The 25,252-nt window shown below is 44.3% G+C and overlaps 1 protein-coding gene across 1 annotated transcript in view; it reads left to right on the top strand.

The window, feature by feature from the left end:
- Positions 1-25,252, top strand: part of EGLN1 (egl-9 family hypoxia inducible factor 1) — a 237,319-nt gene that overhangs the window by 192,194 nt on the left and 19,873 nt on the right. The window contains exon 4 of the mRNA XM_078648740.1: positions 20,158-20,228. Coding sequence (XP_078504866.1) covers positions 20,158-20,228 — 71 coding nt within the window. The remainder of the gene's footprint in view (positions 1-20,157; positions 20,229-25,252) is intronic.

Below are 25,252 nucleotides of genomic sequence, written 5' to 3' on the forward strand. Positions count from 1 at the left end.
CTAAATTGCTTGGGACTATGAAGTTTATTTAGGGGGAGGCTTGTTGCTGGAGCAAGTTGCCCGTTAAGGATGCGTGGGGGTAGGGGGTTGGTTGGTTCCTGTCGTCTATGGGGCTCAAGTTGAGGTCTCTGCTGTTGGGATGAGGGAGAGTGTCAGGTGGCAGCCTCGTTGGAAGCAACGTTGGGGATGGCTGTTCATACAGTGCTTACTTGGCTTTATGGCTGGGCAATCCTGGGGGCCAGTAAGCAGTCCTATTGGTTACACTTGGTTACTAATAATCAGAAATAAGGGTAGAACACAGAGATGCCAAAGGTAATTTAGGTCAAACCGCGGTACTCACAATCTGGGTTAAACCACTTGGGTGTGCCTCAACTGAGCGTAATGATAGGTGTGACCTGAGAGGCAAGGTAGATTAAATTAAATTAGAACGTGTGACACATACTGTCAATTGCGGTGACTGGGGGGAGGCCTATCTAAACAGAAGTGCTGTACTCACAAGTGATTTGCCGGTAGGTTTGGCATAGTTCTTGTTGGGACCCGATGGGCCCTGTCAAACTGTAAGGGTTTACTGAAGGTCAAGTTAGTGGCTTGTGCAAACCAGCTTTCCAAGAAAGAGAAGCGTTAATGCGAATGGGGTGGCCCAATTAAGTCAAAAGGACCTGGGTATCAATTGGTACAGGGAACAAGTGGTCCTAGACAGCATTTAATCTGATCAATAAATGTAAGCGTTCTACTGAGTCATCCTCTGCGATTCAATCCTGCAAGATAAAGAGAGGATATTTTTTCCTCTCTTTATCTTTCAGGATTGAATCGCGGATGATGACTCAGTAGAACGCTTTCATTTATTGATCAGATTAATTACTGTCTAGGACCACTTGTTCCCTGTTCCAAGAAAGAGATGCATGAGCTTGAATGAACAACTTCTCCTTCAGGAATTCCAAAAATTCTTAGGTTCCCTCTCCTGTTTCTGTCTTCAAGTCCTGACAGACCTTTCGTTAGAGCGTCCGTTGTAATCGTGAGGTTTTTGAGAGATTTGCACACTTTGGCCTCCGTGTTTTCTAGTTGACTAATTCTGTTCTCCGTTTCGGTTAGTCTGATGTTGGTGTCCCTAATGTCCTGTCTAATTGCAGACACTTCTTCCTTCGTTGACTTTGCGAGGTCATGTACCTCAGCCAGTTTGCTTAATATATTATCCATCGTGGCATTGATATCGCGTTTGCCTTTAGTCGGTAGGTGGGTCGGTTTTGAGTCTTTTGAGGTGCTTGGCTTCTTTTTCCGCCATTTTTGCATAATGTCTGCTGTCCTTCAATGTGTCGTATTTGAAGTGCCTGAAGAGAAGTCAGAGTATGCCTGTGTACTCGGGCCACTCAGAGCACTCTGCCGCTGATGAGTTACTGATTAGTTTTGCTGAGTACTGACGAGGTACTGATGAGCTCTGGGTTAGTGCTGGAGAAAGTTAGGTCGTTAGAGTTGCTCCTTGCTAAGCGCAACTACTTTCTGTGTAATGATTTCAATGATTTTAATTAACTTATAGGAGCAGTTCGATAAACGCAGTTCTAACTAATTGATAGGAGCAATTAAGGGCAGAAATATGTTGGCTTCCAGAAATTGTACAATTTGTATATTTGCAGATGTTCACACCCAGTGAGCAACATTGAGCAGCAGTGCACTCTGAGGTTCAGTCTTCTGGTTTTAGAGAACACTAGAATGGTACTAAGGATTTCATATTGGAGTGAGGCGCTTGGTAGTGTTCTAATCACAGCCTGAGTGTACCACAGAGATCATTAATGTAGGAGACACTACTCAATTGTCACACAGTGGAAGATCGTAGCAGGAATGTAATTGCTGCGCAGGAATGGAGTTACGTAGACAAGTAAAGATCTCTGTCTGTTATGTCAGTCAGCCATGTTCAGGTCAGGCAAAGTTCCATTATTGCTATCCATTAAAACACATTCAGCAGTTTAAATATATGACTTCAAATTGCCTTGAAAGTATTGCCCTGGTTGATTTGGTTGAATGGGCCGTAATACATGCAGCTGCAAGAGTTAACACGCGAGTTCACTCAGTTACGTTATTCTTTTGATCCGGTGCAACCGCCATTTTGTGGCCTTCTATATGCACCAATTCTCTGTATTCACTGCATTGCGCTTGGCCTCATCACGCCTAATGCAATTATCACAGTGCTCACACAGGGCGAAGATTAAATGCTGAACTCCCGCTTATGAGAGATTGTACGCTGTGAAGTATTACAATGAGCTTCTCATGAAAAGAAACAAGGACAAATGATCGGGGTTTGCCTTATTCTTTATTCACCCGGAGCGCCTGGAATGCGTGTCCTTTCACGGAGCCGGCCGGCGCCAATAACATGGCCGCCTTCCGGTTCCGGCATCGGAACATCCTGTTCCGGCGCCGGTCAAAACAACTAGACCGATGCCACATATCTCCCTCCTTTATGCATTTGCAAACAACCATTTAAACAACCTTACTTATTGTCCATATCGTAGTCCTGGAACCGCTTGGGCGTTCTCACGATTCTTCCTGTTCTCGTTCTCACCCTTCCTTCATCCTGCTCACTCTCCGGTGCTTCAGGCCCATCGCTTGTTTCTTCCAAACTCTCCTCTCGGCCTCCATTCTTGCTTACGAACCATCCTGTGCTTTTCACGCCAGTACTTCCTTCCCGTTCACCCTCTTGCTCTTTCTCATTCAGTGTCCCATCTTCAACTTGCTCTTGTCTCTCTTCACGACGTCCCTCTTCCATCATCTCTACATCCCTTCCTTTGCTCTCGTCCTCTTCCTTCCTCCACTGTAGGATCTTGCTGCACCTCGCCATTCTATCCTGCGACCATACCTTCCCATCACTAAGTAATGCTGATCTGGTGTATGGCTCAATGGCCTTCAACGGTGGTGTGAACTTGCTCTCCCCTTTCCTTCTCAGGGTGGCTACCTTCACCCTCACCCAGTCACATTTCTCTAATAACACTCCTTGGACGTTCCGCTTCTTGTTGAAGTGTTCAGTGTATGTCTCTTGCGCTCTTTCCAGATTCCTCCTTACCACTGCTGGTGACCACCTGCTCTGAACAACCATGTGTCTCCACGCGATATTATCTCTGGTGAACGGCTCTCTGCCTCTCAGTATCTTAAAGGGGCTGTAGCCCGTGCTTCCTGGAGCGATACGGTAGGCCCACAGCATCTTGGGTAACTCCTTCTCCCAATCTTGCTCATCGTTTATGGCTGCTTGGATAGTGCCCATGATCACTCTATTAAAACGTTCCACCTGACCGTTGCCCGCCGGGTGGTATATGGGAGTGTGCTTGACCTCTATCCCATTCCTGGTTGTGTATGCCTCCCATTTGGTGGAGACAAATTGTGGGCCATTGTCGCATGTGATGATCTTGGGGATGCCCTCCTTTGTGAATACCGTGTTCATGAAGGATATCACTGCCTCCGTGTCCACTGTGTCCGTTATCTCCACTTCTGGCCACTTGGAGTATCTGTCAATCAACACTATTGCATATTTCTGTATTCCTTCCGTGTTGAGGATGGGCCCTAAGATGTCGATGGACACCATCTCCCAGGGTCCTCCCGGCATAGGGAACTTCCCCAACTGTGGCCGTAGCATCACTTGGGATTTGTCCGCTTTGGAGCACGAGTCGCACTGCCTCACATACCTCGCCACCTGGGCATCGATGGCCGGCCACCAGTATGCTTGTCTGGCTAGGGCTTTGGTTTTTGTGATCCCCTTGTGCCCTTCATGTAGCAGGGTGAGGAGGTGTTCAATGAGCCCTCGTGGAGGGATGATTTTGTCTCCTCTGATCAGGTATATGGGGTCTTCTCCCAGTGACAGTTCGTCTCTCACCTCCCAATATCTTCTCAATGTCTCTTTAAGGTGGCTCTTCTCAGGGCAGCTGTGCATGACGTATCCCTTGACCACTTCTAACTCTTCATCCTGCGTGTAGGCCTCCGCCCACTCTTGCGCACTGATCACCCCTTCCATGTCTTGTATTGTCGCTACTACATAGCCTTCCCATCCTGGTGCCTTCTGCTCAAGCGGCCCTTCCATGGCTGCCGCCCTACTGAGAAAATCAGCCACTTTGTTCTGGGGACCTGGTATATATTCCACCTCGTACACAAAGTCCAAGAGCCGTAGCGTCATTTTGGCGATCCTTGGTGTTGCATGCGCGTGGCCATTGGACGTTAAGAATTTTATCAGGGGTTTATGGTCGGTTCGGACCAGGAATTTGGCACCCCACAGGTACTGCCTGAAACGTTCCATCGCCCACACCACAGCTAACATCTCTTTCTCGATGACGCTGAAACGTTCTTCGGTGGGAGCCAGGGCCCTGGACGCGAAGCAGACCGTGGAGAGTTCCCCATTGTCGGCTCGCTGCATTAACAAAGCACTAAGTCACTTGCATCGGTAATGAGTACGGATTCAGCCTCTGTGTCAAAACCCTTGAGTGGAATAGCTTTACTCATCTCCTGCTTCAAGGCTTCGAACTCCTCTTGTTCGTCCTTACTCCATTTGAATCCATTCTTCTCCTTCAGCAGTTGGCGAAGACCGTCTTGGTGGCGAAATTGGGGATGAACTTGCTATAAAATTTGGCCATGCCCAGGAATGACGTACGTGTTCCTTTTTTTCTGGACAAGGGGCGTTTTGTTTAGCTTCCATGTTGGATTTCTTCGGTTCTATGCCCCTCTCGCTGACTTCATGGCCCAAGTAGGTAACGGAGGAAACACAGAATTTGCACTTGGACCACTCTGCCGTGAGCCCGCTTTCTTGTAGCGTGCGTAACACCCTATGTAGTTTCTCGTTGTGTTCTCGCTTGGTCTTCCCCATCACCAGGATATCGTCCTGAAAAAATTGGACTCCTTCCACCTTGCGAAACAGTTTATGCATCAGGTTTTGAAATACGGCAGCCGCCGAGGCGAGGCCGAAGGGCATTCTGACAAACTTGTAGCACCCGAACGGTGTTATGAAGGAGGTAAGGTGGCTGCTCGAGGGGTGGAGTTTTACCTGATGATAGGCCGATGACAGGTCCACAGTCGAGAACCACTTAGCCTCCTTGGTTTTGGCAAGCATTTCACCTATACGGGGAAGTGGAAATTTGTCGATGAGAATGTTTTTGTTCAGTTCCCTGAGGTCTACACATAACCTCACTTTTCCGTTAGGTTTTTGGGCAACCACTAAGGGTGATAGCCATTCCGCACTCTCTATGGCTTGGATTACACCACTCCTTTCCAATCGGTCGAGTTCCTCCTGTACCGCTTCTCTGCAGCGAAATGGTATATTTCGGACCTTGTGAATGACGGACCGTGCTCCTTCCTTCAACCTGATGACGTGTTTAAACTTGGCCAATTCTCCGATTTGTCCGCAGAACACCTCGGGGTAGTTTCTTCACCACATTTCCTCCTCCTGCTCCTCTTTCATCTCCATTAGCAACACTTTCTCAACGCCTCCTGAGTTCAGCATGATCCCCAATGCTCCTTGGTCTTTCCAGCTGAGCACAGAGGGACCTTTCTCGGCCACATAGAGTTTGCAGGTGGCTTGGCGTCCCTTGAATTCAAAGAGCAGCGGGCAGTATCCTACCATGGGTATCTTCTGTTTGGTGTATGTGACAGGCCTCGCATCCATTGGGCGTAGCTCCTCCTTCACCTTAGGCTTGAAGTTGTTCTCCCATATCTGTCGTTGGACAATAGTTATGGGGGCTCCTGAGTCCGCTATCATCTCGATCGGAACTCCTCCTATATGCATGTCGAGCCTCGGCTTGTCTGATTCCTTGCCACCAACTTCCAGGACTTGGGCGTCGATGTAGAGGAGTTCTTCCACATCCTCTTCCTCCGTCCGTGTCTCAGCCTCTTCTTGCTGTTCTTGGTCTATGTATTTGACAGTGGTCCCTTTTGGCTTCGGTCGGCATACCTTCTCGTAGTGCCCAAACACTCCACAGAAAGCGCACTTAGCCCTAAACACCGGACATGCTTTGTCGTTGCCCAAATGTGCTGAGCTCCCGCACCTGTAACAACTTGGTCTTCCCCCTCTTCCTGCCTTTGACGGTGGTCTGCCCTGCTGCTGCTCCTTCCTGGGGTCTTGTGACCTGGGGAAGTCCCGCTGTCTGGGGTTGTCCCCTTTGTTGTGTAGCATGACTCTGCATACCGTTGGTGTACTTCCTCCATCTTTTCTGGCTGCTTGTGCGCAGCGTTTGGACATTTCCGCTTTCTTTACTAGTGCCCATACCGCCTTCAGCGGGGCGTCACCATTGACCCAGAGTTTTTCCTGGACGTGTATGCTCGTCGTGTGCATGATAATTTGATCCCTCACTAGCTCGTCATGGAGAATGCCGAATTTGCACGTGAGTGCGAGTTTCTGTAATGCCGCTACGTATTCATCGACCGTCTCTCCGCTCTCCTGTTTCCTCTGGAAAAATTTGTGCCTGTCGATGGCTACGCAAACCACCGGTCTGTAGTGCGCGTCTAGGTCTTCCAAGGCGTGGCGGAACACCTCCGTGTCGTTGGCATCCCTCTGTTCCTTGACGATGGTGTCGAACACCCTCAAGCCCTCTGGACCTAGATTGTGCAACAATATTTTCCTTCTTCTTTGCTCCGTGTACGCGGCCTCATTCTCTTCTTCTAGGGCCTCCAAATAGTTCTGGAAGTACCTTTTTCCAATCCTCCCACGGCATGGAGGGTTCACCTCTTTTGGGAAGGAACGGCACCATGGGGGCAAGGGAAGCGGACGGCGTCGCCATTTTGCCTGCGCCCCTGGGGTCTGCCTGGGCGGGGACCGCGTTGTTGGGCTGGGGCTTGCCTGCTGTCGGTTTCTTCTTCACTCTCTCCCCTGCTGCGCACACTTCCCGTGGCCCCGTCTATGGGTAGCTCCGAAAGCGTTCTGCCCCTATCTCCTCTGTGTGTCCCCTCACCTCGTGGCTGTCGTTCCGCCAGCTTGTTTCCCGGTACCAGGGTGCTCGTGTGTCCGGCCGCGCTCTCCCGCATCTGCCACTGACGGGGAGTGTGTAGTTGGGCCTGCACGTGAGTCTGTGGGCACCTGCCTTGTTGGGGCTTGCTGAGATGGTCTGTGGCGCCACTGGCTCGTGAGGCTGCAGTTTCACGCGTCCTCTGACGCGCTCCGGGTATCTTTTTTTTTTTTTCTTCTTGTGAATATGCGATCGAAGTGCGCTTTTATGTACCGCGCCTCTTATCGTTCATGGGCTTGCCCTTATGCCCTTGCTACACCTTGTGCCTTCAGTTGGTCAGGACAGCGTGGCACTGCCTGTGCGTGGGTCCGTAAAGGAGAGTCCTTCCTTCGCGATCTTTTTGTTTTTGTTGTGTTCCCGCCGTTTTTTTTTTCCGTTACTGCCGATCCCGCCCCGTCGCCATTATTACAATGAGCTTCTCATGAAAAGAAACCAGGACAAATGATCGGGGTTTGCCTTATTCTTTATTCACCCGGAGCGCCTGGAATGCGTGTCCTCTCACGGAGCCGGCCGGCGCCAATAACATGGCCGCCTTCCGGTTCCGGTCTCAGAACATCCTGTTCCGGCGCCGGTCAAAACAACTAGACCGATGCCACATGAAGTGCAGAGTTATGCGTCTAGTACTGGTTAATAATTACAGGCTGGTTGACACGGGTAATGGCGCCGGGCAGTGTTTACCGCGTACTCTCCGTGTAAGGCAATTACCACTTACTCGTAACTAAACTTGTTTTCAACTAGTTTTTAAGCGCTGCACATAATGCTGATTAAATGCTGCCGGTAACTAAAGCTCTGTAATGCGGAGTGCAGAATGTGAGTCTGTCATTGCGGTAATTACGGGCATGTCCGTGTAGTGTGACAAATGGGGCAAAACAAAGTGATTGTCACAAGTATTTAATAGTATACATACAAAAGGACCCGCAGGGAGCAGGACAGAAATAACAGGTGATTACGGGCGCCAGCTGTCAAGTGGTTGACAGTCAAGCTGACGTCATTTAAATAGTAAGTGAACATTCCATGATCTGTCATAGGATGCCAGATCATGGAGATAGAAAATGCACTGCAAACAAAATACATACAGGGCCTAACAATACAGGAAGTACAACATCTCCCTTTATCCCATATGAATAACAACCCTTATATATTGATAATCACTCCATTACATAGTCTTTGAATCTTCCAGGAAGATTTATGACTCTTCCACCTCTAGAAGATATTCCTTCTACATTTCTATGAACAATATCATGAGCAGGCTCACTATATTCAGCAGTGTCAACATTTCCAGAACTCAAGTTTGCGCCACCATGCATTATAACAGAGTCATTTTCATCCATAGAGGTTCTCCTTGAGTTTACCATAAACTCCGAAGAATCCCTGTAACTGTCATTGATATGCTCTGCCATGGAAGTACTTTGCATGTCATCCCATTCAAGAACACTATCATCAACGCTACTTTCATGGTTTTCCTCACCTCTCATTATAATGCACTCTTGCCCTGGTTTTAGTTTCACCACATGGTCTTTACTTCGCCATCCTTCTCCTTCCACTAAAACTGCACCATTGGTAGCTCTGCCAACTCTCTTGGGTTTACCATATTTGGACTCTCCCTTACTCACCATACCTGGTCTTTTCACTAAAACCCAATCTCCAGGTTTTATACATTTGACTTTCGCCCTGTTAACCATGTCGGCATATGCATTGGTAGTCTTTTGTTTTCTTTCAATGTTCTCTTTCACTCCTAACTCCTCATCATTTATCACTTTAGATTCAGTTGCAACACTACTCCATCCGCCAATCTTAGGCGTTAAGATATTGTTACACGATCTCCCTCTCATCAAGAAGAAAGGAGTGTGTTTGGTGGCATCTTTCGGAGTATTATTGTAGGTATTGACCTTCACTCTAATGAATTCTTTCACATCCACTTTGTTAGCAATTGCCATTTGAATTCCCTCTTTAAAGAATCTGTTCAGTCTCTCAACCAGGCCATTACTCTTGGGGCTATACAAAGGAGTTTTCTCTTGAGCAATGCCTGACTCTTTTAGAAATTCGGTCATGTTGCTTGAAATTAATTGCGAACCGTTGTCTGACACCAGAATCTTTGGTTGTCCTTCCCTATCAAAAAAATTTTTTAGAAAATTTATGACAATGTCAGTTGTGACAGCATGCACGAATTTGTAACAAACCCATTTAGAATAGTAATCCGTTAACACAATCAGGTACTTACTGACATTTGGCAGTATATAAAACGGTCCGGCAAAATCGATTGCGACTTTTGCCCACGGACCATTCGGAATTTCAACCTTCTGCAACACATTTTTCTCAATTTTCCAGTGCTTATCAGACTTCAAACACTGTTCACACTTGTCCACATAGCTCCTTACCTCATTGTCCACCCCAGGCCACCAGTAATGCAACCTGAGAATGTTTCTAGTGGCAGTGACGCCTGGATGCCCTTTGTGAGCAAGATTTATGATTTTTTGTTGTAGTTCATAAGGCGGCACAAAGACTTCGCCTCTTTTCAAATAGCCACTTTCCATCGTCAACTCATCACTCACTTGCTGATAGCTCCTTAGTTCACTAGGTAAGTTCCTTATGGGAGGCCAAGAACTACGCACATACTTTTGCACTGTGGCTAAAACCGTATCCTTTGCTAATTTTTCCTGCCAATCCTTCTCCGATATGGATCCTTCACACATGACAGTTGCATCAATCAGAGCTACTACACATTCAGTGTCATCCATTGACTCCTCCTTTAAATTTTGAATTGGCAATCGTGACAAACAATCAGCTCTGCAGTTTTTTCCCCCTTTGATGTGCTCTATTACATAATTGAACTCCTGTAATTTAGACATCAATCTCAGTAGTCTAGAGCTAGCATTTCCGTTGCCACGTCCCGTACCATTCAGCATATAAACTAGAGGTTTATGATCCGTCACAAGAGTGAAACTTTTACCCCATAGATAATCTTTGAGCTTGTGCACAGCCCACACGCATGCTAAAGTCTCACGCTCAATGGTACTATAGTTTTTTTCCGTTTCATTCAGTCTCCTTGAAATAAAAGCAATAGTATTCTCCTCATTACCAGATTTTTGACAAAACACAGCGCCGATCCCTTCATTGCTAGCATCTACAGTCACTATATTCTTTAATTGTGGATCATAGGGTTTCAATGCAGGTGCCGTAGCTATTTCCTCCTTCACTCTTTTGAAAGCTACTTCTTGCTCGGTCGACCATTTGAACACTGCGTTTTTTCTCAAAAGCATCCTGAGTGGTTCAACTTTTTCAGAATAGTTCTGCAAAAACCTGGAATAATATTCACTGAGTCCCAGAAAACTTTTAAGTGCATCTTTATTTCTTGGTTCAGGAGCATCCCTTATGGCTTGAACAAGATCATCCTTAGGATGAATTCCGTCTGCAGACAACACATGCCCCAAATATTCAATTTCACTTGTCAAGAATTTACATTTGTCTTTTGACACTGTCATGCCTCTCTTTTTAAGGACACCCAAAACCTTGTCGATTAGTTGCAAGTGTTCCTTTTCAGTTTCAGAATGCAAAAGAATATCGTCCTGAAAGGCTTCAACACCTTTCATTCCTCCGAACAGCAAGTCCATAAGTTTTTGAAACACCCCAGAAGAGGATGCTAACCCAAAAGGTAACCTCACATACCTGAAAGCTCCGTAGGGTGTAATAAAAGTAGTCAGCTCCTTTGACCTTTCAGATAGACAAACCTGATGGTAGGCAGCTCTTAAGTCAATTAATGAAAAAAATTTGGAACCGGACACCGATTGAAGGATGTCCTGAATCTTAGGTAGTAGGTGACAATTCACTAAAATGTTTCTATTTAAAGATCTCAGGTCCACACACAACCTGATGTCTCCTGTTTTCCTCTTCTTGGAAACGACAATTGCAGAAATCCATTCGGATTCTTCCGCTTCTTCAATTACACCTTCCTTGGTCAGTTTCTCTAGTACCTCTTTAAGCTCTTTTTTGATTGACAAAGGTACAGTTCTTACCTTATGTTTGCATGGCATGGCACCCTCTTTCAATTTAATATCATGAGTAAAACCTTTGACACAACCAATACTGTTTCTGAATATTTCAACATGTTTTCCCAAAATACTGTTCAAATCAGAATAATCACTCTCAACATTAATATTGTTAACCCAATCTTCTCTCAAAATAACTGGATCTTTGGCACCTGGCACTAATATGACACCTAATTGGGCTAGGTCTCTCCACCCTACCAATATCCTCCCCTTTTCAGCTACATATATTTTGGTTTCAATGGACCTTCCCCTGAAAGTCACTGTGTCATTGAAATAGCCTAACATGTTTATTTCCTTCTCACCAAATGCTTTGGGGTTTATATCAGAATCAGTGAGTGGTACATTTTTCCATTTCTCTTCAAATAGTACATCAGAAATTGTAGTTATAGGTGCACCTGAATCAGCAGTGAACTTTAGTTCAACATTTCCAATAGTAACATCCCCAATTGGGCCTACAATTTTACCATCTACCATTTCAACATAAAGAATGATATTCGAACACATTTCCTCATCAAAATTTCCCACCATGTTAATACTCATGTTGTTACCTGATGTCTTAGTCTTACATAAAGTTGAATAATGGCCATATTTCTTGCATTTTACGCATTTCTTACCAATAGCGGGACAATTTTTGTAATCCGCTAGATGGTCATTAGATCCACATCTAAAACAACACATTTGCTTACCTCCTAATTTCTTATCCCATACATTCTTTCCAAAAGTCTTACCATCACTTTTCTTTTTGTCCTGTAAGTAAAATACATTAGTGTTATTCCCTGCATGTGATAATTCTCTGGTAGATACAAGTGATCTTTCTATACCCCTAGCAATATCTAAAACTTCCTGCAATGTAGGTCTTTTGCAAGCCAGCAACCTTTCCTGGACTTTCTTTGAGAAACAGTAGAAAACGATCTGATCTCTTATGTAAATATCAGTCATTTCATCATATTCACATTCAACAGCAAGAATCGTTAGACAAGCAATATATTCATCAACAGTCTCCCCTTCCTGTTGCTTCCTTAAAGCAAACCTATGTCTTGCCACCATTATGTTATTTTCCTCATCGAATTGTTTTTCAAGTCTTTTTAAGGCTTCATCATATTCATTCATGGGTATAAAAGTTCCAGGTGGGTTTTCAAATTCAGGCAGACTGTCAAAAACGTCCTGCCCAGCCTTTCCCAATAGGCCAAACAATAAAGAACATTTCCTTTCTGCGTCAAAAGCTTTCCCATCAATGGATACTATATAATTTTCAAAAGCCCTTTTCCATTTCTTCCACTTCATAGTAGGTTTGCCAGGCTCTTCTAAGAAACGGGGTGGTGCACAAATATTGTTGCTCTCAGCCATGTTTTCCTATGTAAAAATATTGCTTAGAGAAAATATATGTATCCTCAAAAAATTTAAAATTCTCAACAGTATTTGTTCCAAATTATTTAATTGCTCATATCATGAAAAAAATTAAACTGTTTAAATTACCGCTTCACCAGAGTTAATCTTCCTTCAAAAAAGTGACTAAAATAACATTACAATCAGTGCTCGGCATGAATCTCCATCAACTCCCGATGTTTGTTTATGTGAGTGAAATAACTTCAAAATGGCCGCACGCTGCCACGTAAGATGACGTGGTATAATTGCGGGCCAATCAGAACTGACGAGGTACCTCCCAGAATGCCTCACGCGTCACAGCTGAGGAGAATGACAACCTCTAGCGAACGCCTGCTTCTGACAGGATTTTGCGCCAGCAAGTAAGTCCTCACAGCAGCCGCTTTATGCCGACAGTTTCTTCAGCGCTCGCCTCAGCTTCCGTCAAAGTCAATTTCAAACATAAGCTCGCTTAGCTTTGGACTGATTAAAGCACAGTCGCGTATAACTCCGCTTGCGGCTTAAGTCAATTCTGAGTAGCGCTCGCTCCAATTTTGACTCACGCCGTCAAATCCTTTAATTAATTAAATTACTGCAGCGCTTCTTATGTGACACCGCTTACGCGTGGCAAATACTCACACCGTGAAGTATTCAGTCTGTCCGCTTCACCTCACTTCCTTCATGACAGGTTTCATCAATCAAACCTGGAGCGATAGGAATTTTCAAATAAATACCCGCAGGTCCTTTGCTCGATCTCCCGTCCTCGTCGCCAATTGTAGTGTGACAAATGGGGCAAAACAAAGTGATTGTCACAAGTATTTAATAGTATACATACAAAAGGACCCGCAGGGAGCAGGACAGAAATAACAGGTGATTACGGGCGCCAGCTGTCAAGTGGTTGACAGTCAAGCTGACGTCATTTAAATAGTAAGTGAACATTCCATGATCTGTCATAGGATGCCAGATCATGGAGATAGAAAATGCACTGCAAACAAAATACATACAGGGCCTAACAATACAGGAAGTACAACAGTCCGCCATCTAATGCAGGCACGTTACCTTACTTTTTTACAGCTTATGAAGCTTGTGTAGCTGTGAACGGCCCCAGCGCATTTAGGTTGCTGTCCCCTTCATCGCCAGTATCCAGTCGCCGTCCTGAGCCGTGGATGTAACAAAGCACGGCATACAGCGCACAGCCGGGTCAGCAGACGCCCAGACGGGGGGTGGAGAAGGAAGAGACTGCTGCTACCTTCCAAGCTGCTCAGGAAGTCTCGATTTTAGTATCGTAGCGTTCCTCAGTTGTTCCGCCGTATTATTTCCACAAATATTGGCATCAGGTGTTGCGGGAGACGGTTGAAAAAGCAAGTATTGGCATCACCATGAGGGGAGACTAGGGGTCTTGCCGCAATCTTCACCAGCGTCCAAACCACGCCCCCCCCCCCTTTCACCACTCCTTTTCAACCACATAAAATGGAATGTTGAAAGACTGAACCATCAACAGCCATATCGCTAGTATCTGTCTCAGTACTTCTCATCCAGTAGCAGGGAGAGAGAATATGCTGCTCTCTAAAGTTATACAAAGTATGTCTCTTTGAAGCAACCTGGGTTCCAGGTTTGACAGAAACACCCCCTAGTGGCGACAATGAAAAGAGTTCCTGATTAATTCCTCGCTTTTTGCAGGTGCGCATTCACCAATAGTTAGAACCAGAAAGCTTAAGCCCTTCCCGTAAGTAAGTGAGCTTGGGACATTATAAGTAATAATAATGTGGATAACCGTGGAGGTTATTGCACTTGCTAGAACTTGCATGTGTACATTCTAATCAAAGGTTCAACGTACCATAACATTGCACAGAGGATCATTGTGTCTGTTGCAAAGCACAGCATGCAACATGTAAATCGCAGATTAGTGTTTTATGTTGCTTAGTTGATTACTTTTTTTGTTGCATAGAGCCTTGTGTTACCTGCAGGTCAAAACTTAACATCCTTGTAATATACCTTAGTGAGTTATGACCCTGCAGCATGGACCTGCCTGCAAACAAGAAGGCATATATTTAGAACCTCACTGTTTTTTCCTCAATCTTTTCTTATTTTAAGGTTGCTAAAAAAAAGGTTACTTTGGGTAGTAATAAACACTTATTAGTGAGTGCTATATATATATATATATATATATATATATATATATATATATATATATATATATATATATATAGTTATTGGTGAGATAACTAATGGACATATACATCTGACATTCTAACAATGCATGCAAATTTCGTACATACACTCTTGGCAAGGACAAAAAGCGAACCATGCCCATTGTTCCACCTTAGCACCGCCCTTGTGCCGCCCTGAAGTCCGCCCAGTTCTCCTTTTGATGAGTACCTGCTCTTATTTTTTTCTAAAAGAATACAGTTATTGACATTGAAACCATAGGAGGACTAGCACCTAACCTATTATCACCAAATGTATATAAGGGATGTGATGGGAAATATCCCAGGGTTGTATGCACACACTAAGCACCCACTGCTGCAGTGCGGTCCAAACGACTGGACTTAACAATGTCCGACAAAAAAACAGAGCAAGTGGTGCACCACCTTGTAAACAATATCACACAAATATTTAAGCTGTGTCCAGAGTTGTTCTTAACTTTTTTTTTTCTATTTAAAGCGCTGTCTCACACGTGTACATCAAGCCTCACTCTTATTTTATAAGAACCTAGACAGTAACTAGTGGAACTTCCTTCCACTGCCCTTCCAGGCCGCTGAACGCCTGTGACCACTTGTAACAAGCATTAGAAATGCAATAGGTCTCGCATTTGCTTAAATTAGCGCTTGTTGCGTTGTAAATGACAATGTCTTTTATCACATACAAACATTTGAAATGAAAGACCATGACGATTAACCCTTCACTGTCAAGCTCTTCCCAACCTACAAAGTTTAAAACTTGGCATATTAGGGGAAACGTCGTCTGTTACAGGGGAACAATCACCACGATCGCCCAGTGGTTTTGTGTGCCTGCTACAGAGGTGTGTTTGTAATTTGAAGAACAAATAAAAATAAATACGGAGTTACATTTAGTAATATTATTAATTTTGAGTTTAAACAAATAAAGAAGTTCCCTTTTGTTTTTTGTGCATGTGGGGGTTGCTGTGATTGTAACTTCCTGGGATGTGTTGGTTGGTCTGTTTGCTAGGATTTCTGAGTCAATAAATCACTGTGGGTATGTTGGGTGTGTGTGAAGGGGATTGTGTTCTGTGGATGTGTGAATTGCTGTGTGTGTGTCATTGTTGTTCTGAATATTGTTGTATGTGGTTGTTACACCAGGAAAAGAATAAATAAATGTAGGCAGTTTACAGCATTAGCAGGAAAAAAAAGATACGACTTACCCGCATGACACGTTTTCGATTCAGTCCAACAGTATTTATGGCTATGCCCCCATACATGTTTTATTGTGCATTTTTACTTGAATGCCTTTGAGTCCACTATTGTAAAGAGAAAGGCGGTTTTAAAGCATTCATCCCTCTGAGCTCTTGTGATATTTCCCCAGCTCCCCAAACGCCTTCTTTTAAATCCTCACCCTCCTCCTCATCGTTATTGTCCGACATAAGAACTCCTTTTTCAGATATCTGCCTATTTCATTAAAGGGTGGTAACGGACATGCAATTCAGATATAAATGCATGAATAATTCCAGTCTGAGATGCGCTTCAACTTTGACATGTATTGATGTGATTGGGCATACAGTCACAGGAACCCTTAAAATGAGAGGGTTCTTTTGCAGGGTGTAGTGGGGAGAAAGCTATAGCAACATAGCTCAGTGGGTTAGGGCTCATAGCTTACATAAGTTTAACTCCCACATCACAGGCATATGTTCCAGTGCCTCACCTCAGGTTTTAATGTTTCATATGCTGATACAAAGTGTAGGTTGGTCGGAACTATCTCAGAGGCATGCATTCATAAAAACTAGATTTTGGAATAGTGGGGTGACTTAGCAGCATTGAAACAATACCAGGTGGTGTTATTCAACTTTATTTTAGTCAATCTGGGAAGGATGACCATCTGAGTGGGCCCACGGGTCTTGATCCGTGCTGCTTGCACGCCGATGTCATCACCAGACCCGTAGCACATTGATCTGTCACCAACAGAATTGACAATTAGAGGAGAGGATGTGGCTGAACAACCAGAGCTGCTGATTTTCAAACTGGGGAACCGGGTTAGAGTCTCGGCGTCCACTCAACACCCTGTGATTCTGGACAAATCATTTAATAATTGCTTGTTTTTCCATTGCGCTTTATACCAAGCTTAAGCTTGTGTGCGTATGTGCACTAAATTCTGTTAACAAATCAAACCGCAGTTCTGTCGTATCTAGGCTGTGCCCCATTTACTGGCACTTATTTTACCATAAGCGAAGGATGGAATGCTGTCGCTGCTGTGCCGCCAGGATTCGGACTCGTGATCTGCAAGTTTCAGAAGTGATAATTCAGTTGATAAAGCCCATTACTCCCCAAATAAGCAAGAAAAAAAAACACCTTTTTAATTAACGGGCCACACCATGAAAACCGAAAAGGAAACAATAGTTCTACGTAGTTTCGGGCCCCCGGCAATGACCAACAAAAATGGGTAACCGAATATAATATGTATGTTGGGTTTCCATTGGGTAAGAGAACTGCTGTGCCAGCTTTCACTGGATGGGCCCATGAGTGGTTGAAGGGTTAGTGTTTCATCTATATGTAACTGTGTAAGGAGATCTGAACTGCTTAACAGGACACTGAGAGCAGGCAAACAGATCGTGCAGCTACAAGCACTGTCCGTGTATTTATCTTCCGTCTTCTGATAGCAGGTTTTAACGCTTTAGCTTCATTAACAAACTATGCGTGCTGTGGTAAGGATGGCCACCTCGAATAAAAAACATCAACATCACAAGAATCATCTATTTATCGAGCAGCAGCAGCAGTGATAAATTTGCGGTCATGGACTCTTACTGCCTAGCTAATGTTCTCGAAGCACATGTGAAATTTGTGTTTGAGCTAAACGATTCATTTGAAATACAATGACTACATTAAACGGGTTTTATTTTAATCTGCATTAATTCACACACGAGATAAACATACATAAAGTAAGCGATGACTGATGTGCTCGTATTTTGGTGTTTTACGTATTCATTCATCCCATCCTGCGAGTTGTCTATCCCGTCATTGATCCCTAATATAATATATATATATATATATATATATATATATATATATATATATATATATATATATATATATATCGGCACACTTCGTTTATATAAACATATTTACTGATAATTGATTTAGTCAAAATTATAAGGCATTAGAATGGTCAAAATTAGATTTCACAGTCACACCGGATTCTTCTTCAGATGTGAAAACTTAAAAAAAGAATAACCACGAAATACATAAAAATCAGTAATTGGATAGTTGCCTGCTTTATTACTTCACATGCATCTTTAAAAACAAAACAAAAACGGCGTCCTTACATCCAATTGTCCTAACAGATATTCTCTTAGTGTGTGATGATGGTATATACACGGCGCATGAATACGATTTAATGCATTTTGTTTTCGCAGCACCAAATTACTGTTTCGTACCATTTGTCCGAAGCTTGGGGGTCTAAGGGACAGATGCTGCCCTAGAAGAAAACACCCCACATCAGTAACTGGATTACAGGCTCGTGCTGCCTTAGTGCAAACAGAGTACCCGGGCAAAAGACAATAAACACTTTCAGCTTCTAAAGGAGGCTGCGTCAGAACCTGAAGGTGAGAAAGGTATGCACTTAGCATTCTCTCCAGAAGGGGGCATGGTTAGTGTTTCTGCTGCTCCTGTGAGGAATGCCAGGAAGCCAGTGCCCCGAGAGAGTCGTACTGGCTCCTGCGATTGGCGGTACAAGCAGGGTACATAAAAATGTCACTGTGACAGATCGGGGCACAGTTTAACCTATCATGTGGAGACATGTGTCTCGCCTCGTCCACACACTGACTTTTCTCAAATACTGTAGGACCCGGAAACCACGTCCACATTTCAGTGAATGCCACTTACCTTCTGTGAGTTTATCACAAAATGTACAACGAGCATAATGATCATTTTCAAAACTGAAGGTTCAAGAAATTTTCCCAGGTGCTAAGAACTACAAAACGAGCGATGAACTAATTAGAAACAGATGGCCCCCTAAAGCTCGCTCTGCGGAATTAAACAAGCGATTAACTAATTTGAAATAGATGGCCCCTTAAAGATAAGAAATTGCTTCACGATAGCTGAAAAGCAGATGATCCAGTCCGGATGGGCTGGACGAAAAGGGCGGAAATCAAAAAGCCTCAGTTTCAATGGGAGGCCACCGTTTTACATAAACGATGACGCCAGCCAATGAAAATGAGGGGCAGGGCTTCAAGTCCCCTTCTTAAATCTCCTCATCCATAATATCTCTCGGAGAGCGGACAGCGCATGCGCTGCAATGCTAGGCGAGACCTAAAAATACAGGTTTCTTTCTTCTTTAGATATTTAGGCACACAGTTCTCCAGGTCACTGCTTTAAAACTGTTATTATGTGGTTATAAAAACCCACCCTTTTGAAATACTAGTAACACCAAAATAAATGAGGCGAACAAAGATTCTGATCTTTTGCATTCACTGTTGTAACTGCATTGAATGTATTGTTATTTATTGTCTGTACCCTGTCACAGTGACACAGCTTTTTTGTTGAAATAAAATGACAAAAACTCGTTCAGATGTTTTCCGAATGGGGTCATACGCAGTTTAAACTTATTATCCATCATAAATGCACAGTCGCTTCCTCTCTAAGCTTTGGTGGTCGGGGTAGGTCTTTAGAGAAGCTGGGACGGTTCAAAACTGCATTTGAAACTTTGACAATGTTTAAGTTGGATGTTTAGATGCTGTGCTTTGTATGTTTGAATTTTGAATGATTGAACATATTTATTTGAGAGTTCTTTCAAAAACGTTCTAAAAATGTCCGTAAAATGGCCCTTCATTTCTTACAGAAATATTAACTGAGCATGGCCCTCAAAAGTATTTGTAATTGTCTCATTGCTGACTGGTAATGCATAGAGTTCTTCATAGCAATGACCGCTACACTGCCCGGGTGATGTGAGGTCTGGCTACTTTGAGAAAACAAAGTTTTGCATGTATAGGGGACTTGAAAATCTGTTCCAAGTGTTCCTTAAAAATGTCTGGATATTTTGTGAATATTGACTATTGTAAGAGATCCTGGCACCTGATGGGTTCTGGTAGCCCAGTTTCTTACGGATAGTTGCATGATGGTTTGTTCTCACGTTTTAATTTTCTTGTGAGTTTGGATTTTGCGGTTTCCCCACTTTTTCCACCTCGTGTGTCATGTTTCCTTGAAAATGTATGCATTCATAAAACGTTTCCTTCCCCAGACCCCAGTCCCATTTTTAAAAGCACCGAAATTTAAATTCCTCATGCAAAACTGCTTGTTTCCAAATGTATTTGCAGTAAGACCAGTTTGTGAACCATTGAAGTTGTTTTGCGATCTGTCGTTTTTGATGTACTCAGTTCTACAGGTACAGGTGACATTGCAGGGATTTCTAGGATTAATGTGCTGTACATTGTGCACTGTCCTTCATGATCGTGTATGTTACTTCTAAGATAATCGTTAAAATAAGACTCCAGGATATTCAATGAAAATAGATTTTCTTGTCTGAATGAGTAGTTGAACTCTACAGTATATTAAAGGAATTGTGTGTGGCACAAACAGCACCATTGCAGTAAAATTATTTGTATTTTTATTTAGGTACGCAATAACAGTGTGGTATTTTGATGCAGATGAAAGAGCACGAGCTAAAGAAAAATATCTAACCACAGGTAATCTATATCGAATTTTGTATAAGCCAATATATTGTGCAGAAATTATTGGAGTGCATCATGATGGCATCACGGAGGCGGTTGAGGGCACCACGTCAGAGCCCACCAGGTTCTAATTTTTGCTGTGCTGTGCCCACAAACAATGCTGGGCATGGATTTCACCATTTCACGCTAGTCTTTGTTCCAGACCCTAAATGCAGATCCCTGAGGCCAGTGGGGTTATGTTTTGGCAATATGAAGCATGCATACTGTGCTTTCCATTCCCTGAGACCACTGGTACTGACCTGTGGTTATGCCTAACAGACTTTTGGCCTAGGTCTTGAACCACGAGTGACGTGCTCTAAGCACTGAATTTGTTGTTTGGTCAAGCCCTACACACAGTGCCCTTGGTCTCACAGTTTACTGGACATGGATAATAGATATTTTGCATAGATCCAACGAGTATCCCTGCCAATTTGTTTAATTCAACCTACCTGTATTCAAGATTGCAAGAGGGATGGGTAAACAACCGGGGGCATGGTTAGTATACAAGTGATTACAAAAGAATTTGGGAAGAATAATTAATGTCCTATTGGAGAAGTGTGGCTCACTGGTTAGAGGAGGCAGACCTGGCAGCAGAGGTCAGCCCGGGACCAGGGTTCAATTCCCGGCTCGGCGGGGTCTTGAGTCCTAAAATGTCCATGGACTCGACAATTCTCGCTCCGGTGCCTACTCGATTCACGGGTTCACACTCTGCGACTCTGGGCAATAGCTTGCTTAATCTCCACAACGGCCCCTCGCGGCGGGATGCCTGGCTTTCACCTTGCGGATACCCTGCCGGGGTTATCTCACAGGGGAATACCAGGACGGGTTCCCTAAGCAAGCGCTTAGAAACCGCTTGGTGATTTGCGCTATATCAATTCCTGTACATTTACATTTGGCTTATCTGCCTTCTCTCGAATTGGAACACTGTCCGTTCCTAAAAGTATCCAATTAAACATGAAACCTAAGGCTCAGACTTGATGGATCAGTGAAGTAAGGAATCGGTTGGTTACCAGTGGTGTACTGAGAATTTTGCATAGCGAAATATGTTCACTTGATGGCCCTTCTCTAAGCCTGGAACATCATTAAGTTAGCTAAAAACAGGATTAGGTAGCATTTTCTTAAAAATTGTTTCAACCCGCACAAGGCTTCTGAGCTTCATAGACCTACAGATTGTACGTACATTTTGTTGCAGAACTCATTCAGCCTGAGGTTATACTTATCTGCTATTAGTCACCCCTGAGAAAGAAGACACCTTTGTCGCTTAAGGGTGGGCTCAATCTGCTACATACTTTATTTTCCAAAGAGCCAATAGCACTCGGAATCCATCAGTTATTATCCATGTGATGAGGCTTCCCTTTTGCACTTTATTTTTTTTTGTAGATTTTATGAATCTTTTTCTTTTAGATTTTTAATCCTGTTGCTTAAATAAAACTCGTGTTTTTTAATCCGGTGCCAGCATTTGTTATGCAACCACCTTGTTTGAAATTAATTTATGCATTCATTAGTTAATTATAACTAATGCAATAATCTCAGAACTGATTATCTGGACTGAAATAAACATTTTACAAAAATACACAGCATTTTATATTATGATGTATTATCTTTACAATTAATCATTTACACAGACTTACATTTACAATGCATTTGTTATTGCGTATCATTTACATACTTACAATTACATCACGTTTTTAACAATGCGTTGTAATTCTGAGACTATGTAGTGGCATGTTTGCCTTCCAGATTTTCGGAACAGGTTAGAAAAGTAATATGGAGCAGCGGGAGGGAAGTAATTTGATATGTAAATAGTTCTTAAAAATAGAATGTCATCTTTATTCAGGTAACATTCTATTTTAGAACAGGATTTTATAGTGATATTATTGAAATTAGAATATTTTTCATATTTTAAATTTGGAATTCTTTCATGTTTGTGATCCACATTTTTAGAACAGGATAGGGGCAAAGGGTGGGAAGAAATTTAGTTCAAACTATTTTCAAATTCAGATTTGGAATGCTTTCATGTTTGTGTTCCTCATTTTAGGAACAGGGTATAAAAGAAACGTAGGGGTAAAGGATAGGAAGTATTTTAGTTTGCAAAAAGTACTTTAAAATAGAACTTCATCTTTTTTCAGATTACATTATCTTTTAGTACAGGATTCTAAAGTGATATAGGAGCAAATGGTGGGCATTAATTAAAGAGGTATAATTTTCAGCTTTAAATTTGGACTTCTTTCTTGTTTGTGATCCACATCTTTGGAATGGGTTAGAGTAAAATAGGGGCATATGGCGGGTAGTAATTTATTTAGTAAAAATTACATAAAAATAGTTCAGCTTTTTTCAAAATGCATTCTGTTTTCAGCTTTAGATCAAATAACCAAACTCTTCAGGAAACAGATATTTAAAAAACTGCCTTTTTGTTAAAAATCCAGTTTCGGAAAGTACCTCTTTTGGCATGGTTATCCCCCACTTTTTGCCTAACACTGTTGCATCTTTGACGGAGTGTGCACTGGGTTTCAGATAACCAGGTTCCAAATGACTGTGTTCTTCCCAAAAATTGTACCTTTGTTTCCACAATTGGCACACCTCTGGCTCACATACAAGTCCCTTGTTAAAGGTATCAGTGGTATCAAGGGCCTTGTGACCAGTGAGGGTCTCTAAGGGCTGCAGCATGTATTATGCCACCCTAAAATAACTCTCACCAAACACAGGCATACTGCCACAGGAGCCTGCATGTTTTAGTGTGTTTAAAAGTGAAGTCTCGACCTGGCACACATCTGTGTTCCAGGCCTACTAGCACTGCAAGAGGCATAGGCAAGTCACCACTCCAGCAGGCCTTACAACCCTAAGGCAGGGTGCACTATACCTCATATGAGAGCATAACTGCGTGAACAGATATGCCCCTATAGTGTCTAAGTCCTTTCTAAGACATGCGCACAGTGAAGCCACACTGGGACCCTATCTGTGTTCCACCATGATGGCTTCACTGAATTCCAAGATGGCTGGTACCAAATATCTCAGCTTAAATAACCCACACTGATGCCTGTGTTGGATTTATTAGGAAATGCACCCAGAGGGCACCTCAGAGGTACCCCCTGAAATCCTGCCAATTCGCTAGTGCGTGCCTGACTGGTCCCCACCAGCCTGCTACCTCTAGACATGTTTCTGATCCTCTGAGGTGGAAGCGTTTTGCTCTTGTGGGTCCGAAACATAGCCTGCTCAGGGTGGAGTTACTTCACACCTACCTCCAAGCAGGAACAGCATAGAAAGGTGGTGAGCCACAAAGACTTCCAGTCTTTTGACATGCTGACCAGGGCCTCTCCAGCTAGTGCAAATTACCCCGACCAAGCCCAAATTTTGTCGGCGGGAAAATTAGTAAGCAAGAGAGGTGTGTCCCCTCTCAGCCAAGGCCACCACTAAGGTGCCCTGAGCTGGAGTGACCCCGACCCCTCTTTTCAGAATCCTTCTAAAGGTTAGTAACCCCTATAAGAAACCCTCAAATTTGTATTTAAGGTAATCCCTGAACTTTAATCCTCAGATTACCGACGACCTACGAAGAAGAGGACAAAGAAGAGCCGATCCCTACTTGACAAGAAGCTCCAGCCACTGACTTGGTCCCAGCCCTGCCAGCCTGCGAACATTGCAGCTCCCACGACTTGTCCTGCAGACCAGAGACATCCAAAACCCTGGGAGGACTGCCTGTCTTCTATAAAGACTCCTGTATACACCAGACCGGTCCAAAGGAAAACTAACTTTAAAGCTTTATAGACCAAAGCTCTGCCTGCCGAACCGCAAACCAACTACCTCTGCACCCAACGCCCATGGCCTGAGTTCCAGTGGCCTACCAATCCAGCAAAGGTTCCCCAGCGCGTCTGAGCAAGAATTCACCGTGAGCTGACCCCTACCAGACTCCACATGGATGCCTGAAGCATCTGCGCGACGCCCCCTGCCCCTGCCCCCGCCCCCCGCCCAACCGCGACCTGCACCAGTAGGCTGTTTTCCAACACCAAAGGACATCCCTGCATCTGGGCCTTGGGGAGATCAACCGACGGTGGCCTGACGCTCCAGCTCATTCCAACTTACCTGTGTAGCTGAAGGTCTTCTTCGATTGGCCTCCTGGCCTGAGCCTGCAGCCTTTTTCTTACTTTGAGATTCCCTATTGGTTTGCATTGGGCGCCCAACGCTGTATTAGCACACTGCACCCCCCCGCCCCCTCCCCGTGCTGTTGGAGGTGCAGGTCTGGAACTGCCTTGTGGCCCCCGTGTGCTTACCGTGACCCCCGGAGACTGGGTTACCAAACCATGCTGCTTACCTTAAGTAATACCACTTCGATTGCCCCCTTACTCCATTGGATAACATTGGCTGCGCCGAGTAATACCACTTCGATTGCCCCCTTACTCCATTGGATAACATTGGCTGCGCCTGCGCCGACGACCTCGCGCCACTGAAGAACCCTCCCAGCAGACCCAGAAGCAAGAAAGCTTCCTGGTTCACTGACGAACTCAAGGACTCCAAGAAGAACCGCCGCACCCTCGAGAGAGAGCCTGGCTCCTCGACCAGACCACAGACATGACCGCCCTCAAACACGCCACCTGCAAGCACCACCAGCTTATCCGCACCACCAAGAAGAAATCACTGAAGGAACGACTGGACAGCAACGCCCACGACAGCAAGGAACTCTTCAGCATCGTCAAGGAGTTCTCCAACCCCAGCACCGGCAACAACGACATCACTCCTTCACAAGATCTCTGCGACTCTCTCGCCTCGTTCTTCCACCGCAAGATCGCCGACATCCACAACAGCTTTGGCGCACCATCCACGCACCCAACCGTCGAACCAATGCCCCCCACCGCCACCCTCCGCACCTGGACAACGGTGACCACCGAAGACACAGCCCGCACGATGAACACCATCCACTCCGGATCTCCAACCGACCCCTGCCCCCACCACGTCTTCAACAAGGCCGACTCCACCATCGCACCCCAACTCCGGAACATCATCAACAC

Source organism: Lissotriton helveticus, chromosome 6, assembly GCF_964261635.1.
Source record: "Lissotriton helveticus chromosome 6, aLisHel1.1, whole genome shotgun sequence".
Lineage (NCBI taxonomy): Eukaryota > Metazoa > Chordata > Amphibia > Caudata > Salamandridae > Lissotriton > Lissotriton helveticus.